The sequence below is a fragment of the Cyprinodon variegatus genome, unplaced genomic scaffold (genome assembly GCF_000732505.1).
Source record: "Cyprinodon variegatus isolate N-32 unplaced genomic scaffold, C_variegatus-1.0 Scaffold576, whole genome shotgun sequence".
Lineage (NCBI taxonomy): Eukaryota > Metazoa > Chordata > Actinopteri > Cyprinodontiformes > Cyprinodontidae > Cyprinodon > Cyprinodon variegatus.
Genome location: NW_015151029.1, coordinates 308,135 through 311,012, shown reverse-complemented (window position 1 = coordinate 311,012; position 2,878 = coordinate 308,135). Strand labels below are relative to the sequence as shown.

The 2,878-nt window shown below is 38.4% G+C and overlaps 1 protein-coding gene across 1 annotated transcript in view; it reads right to left on the bottom strand.

The window, feature by feature from the left end:
- Window positions 1-2,878, bottom strand: part of asxl2 (additional sex combs like 2, transcriptional regulator) — a 29,854-nt gene that overhangs the window by 21,963 nt on the left and 5,013 nt on the right. The window contains exon 2 of the mRNA XM_015392168.1: window positions 1,269-1,351. Coding sequence (XP_015247654.1) covers window positions 1,269-1,351 — 83 coding nt within the window. The remainder of the gene's footprint in view (window positions 1-1,268; window positions 1,352-2,878) is intronic.

The window sequence follows — 2,878 nt, the reverse complement described above, 5'->3', positions numbered from 1 at the left end:
GCGTTCTCGTGAATTGAGAAACGGCCAAAGTTTCATGTAAATATGTCATACTGAAGATTCTAATCTGATTTGGTCCATTTAATTCTGAAAGATAGAGGGGTTTTTGGCTGATCACCCATCCAATTGGATACAGTGTACCATCCATTGGGTTCTGTGGAGGACGTCATGATCGGATCATACTATTTAGTGTCCAGGGACTTTTGATTTCCAATTAACCAAGGTTGCTTGCTACTGGTGAAAGCCAACAGGAGTTTGAAAATGATGTGCTGGAAATCAGACTTTCTGAGTATATAAAGCCTAGCCCAGGGTCTCTTAACCCTGGTCCTTAGGAGCCTCCATCCTTCATGTTTCAGATGTTTTTCTACTCAGCAACACCTGATTTAAAAGACTGAATTACCTACTCGGCAGCCATCGAATGCTGCAAAAGCCCGTATATGACCTTTTTATTTAGGTTAGGTGTGTGGAAGCAGATACACACCTAAAACATGTAAGACAATGGGCCCTGAGGACCAGTATTAAGAAACCTTGGAATGAAGAGGGCTGGCTGTAAGAGCAGCAGGGAACACACATCATTAAAAATACAGTAGTCCTTTTATATTTAAGTAATACTTTAATAAACCCTTTGGTTAGCGAAGTTTTAAGCAGTTTATTCTTCCCTAAAAATTGTAAATGTTTATTTTGTCATAGAAATTGTAATATATCAAACTTTAATCAGTTTTTGCCGCGCTCTTCTGCCACTGCGGTAATCTTAAATTCCTATTCCTAACAGGACCTTTTACCCCGAAAGTGTGGCCCCATGAATCTGAGATTACTCCACTAAAGCTCAACTGAAATGCCCAGAATGCTTTTCACATCCTGGGTAATGGCTGAGAGCCCCCTTCAATGGAAAAGGGGCTATTTTAATGTGTATGGGAGGAAATGAAAACATACATGTATGCGGCAGGAAGATACAGGGTGCCAAACTAAAACTATAAATGTGGTGAGTAATGGGTTCTCGCTTTGCAATTGAATCTACTACATGTTATTTTTAACATGCAAATTTAAATCTAAACCAATATGGGAATGAGGTGAGGTTATCAAGACAGGATGGTGGGTGGGGGAGGCCTACTTTCTCTTACCTTCTGGATGAAAACAGTGACAATGAAACAAAAAGAAACCCAACGGTTATTGAGTAAACTAATAGTGAATGAGAAGACAACACATGAAATAAAGATTTAAGAGAGAGAGACAGGTACAGTGCTGGCTTTCATGTAAAAATGTGTGTTTACCTTATTTCTTTAAGCCTCTCTCTTTGGATCACCTGCAAGATCTCTTTATGGCTCATAGGCGTATTAGGGTACTTTTCCAAAACCTAATATAATAAAGCACACAAAAAAATAAATAAATACAAAGATAAATAAATTACAGCTTTTTAAATTAGGAAATTTCTCATTATTCTTATGTAATAACAGTTAACTAGCCCTAACAGATCACAATAAATGGGTAATAACGTGTTATTTTCACATTTTTTAGAGAATACAGGATCTGATTACCTTTGAATAAACATTGCTGTTTCATAATAACACTTATCCGCCCGAAAACATTAATCAATGGACAATTTTAAAATATAAAGGTATTCGCAAATTTAGTTTTGAAACATATTTCATACTGTAATCGGTTTGCTTATAAATGAAAGCTCTTAAACGATTGTAACCTTTTAATCTAGTAATCTAATCTAGTAAGAAAGTCTGATGAAAATTTAAAGCAGAGATCATATTTCTATTAGCATAGCTTCCTGTTAAATCCAGATTAGAATTTAAAAATCCTCCTTTTCACACATAAATCCTCAAATTGCCAAGCTCCATCTTATACTAGAGATCTGATCACCCCTTATATTCCTAACAGTGCACTTTATTCTCAATCTGCAGGTTTTCTAGTGGTTCCTAGAATGGGAGGCAGATCTTTTAGTTATCAGGCTCTTCTCTTATTGAACCAACTACCAGTTTTAGTCCATGAGGTAAACACCCTGTCTACTTTTAAGGCAAGGCCTAAAATTTTTTGATAAAGCTTATAGTTAGAGTGGCTCAGGTTATCCTGAGCTATCTCTTAAGTTATGCTGCTATAGGCTTAGACTGCTGGAGGACATGGGGACCATTTTCATCATTCAGTTTCATCCTCTATTCTGCAGTATTTGTTAAGTTCCACCGATAAGGATACGTTCTTTCTGCTCTTTCTTGTCAAAGTAGCTTCATCTTGTCTGTTCCAGTGTGGCTGTGAAACCATGCCAGAGAAAAAATTAGTCATGTTTCTCTTACTGTGACTAACTGTATGTGCTCTCTTTTGTTCTCTGACATGAGAGCTGGTTCGGAGCACGTCTGCCTGTTTTTTTTTTATCTTTTCCACAATGGGCCACCTGTGGAGCTAGTTAACAGTTACCTTTAGCTTCTTTTTCTAAAGCCTTTCCCACTGAAAATAGCACATTAAACTGGGTTATTCAAAACCGCAAACAAACAGCATTTGGCTCCATTTCCACTGGCAAAAAAAGCTGTTTCTAACCTCTCACTGGCAAGCTCTGTGCCACCATCACGCTGGGTTAGCTTTGATAATGTCACCAGTGCAACAGAAATGGAGAAAGTAAACAATGGAGAGCAACATGTTTGGAAGCCTGGGTGCAAAAATTCTGCTTTATTGATTCACTGTTTTGTCCCTCCAAATACCTCTCACCAGTCCTGCTCCATTAGGGATGGAACGGTTTATGAAAACCGTCAGAACCGTTCGGTTCGACTGTCTCTGTTTGGTTCGCTCCTTTTTCCTCATAGGGGAAGCGTTTACACTCCAGAGCAGAAGGTGGCGGTACTGCGTCCAAAGCCAACCACCAGTAGTAAACAAGAAGAAGAAG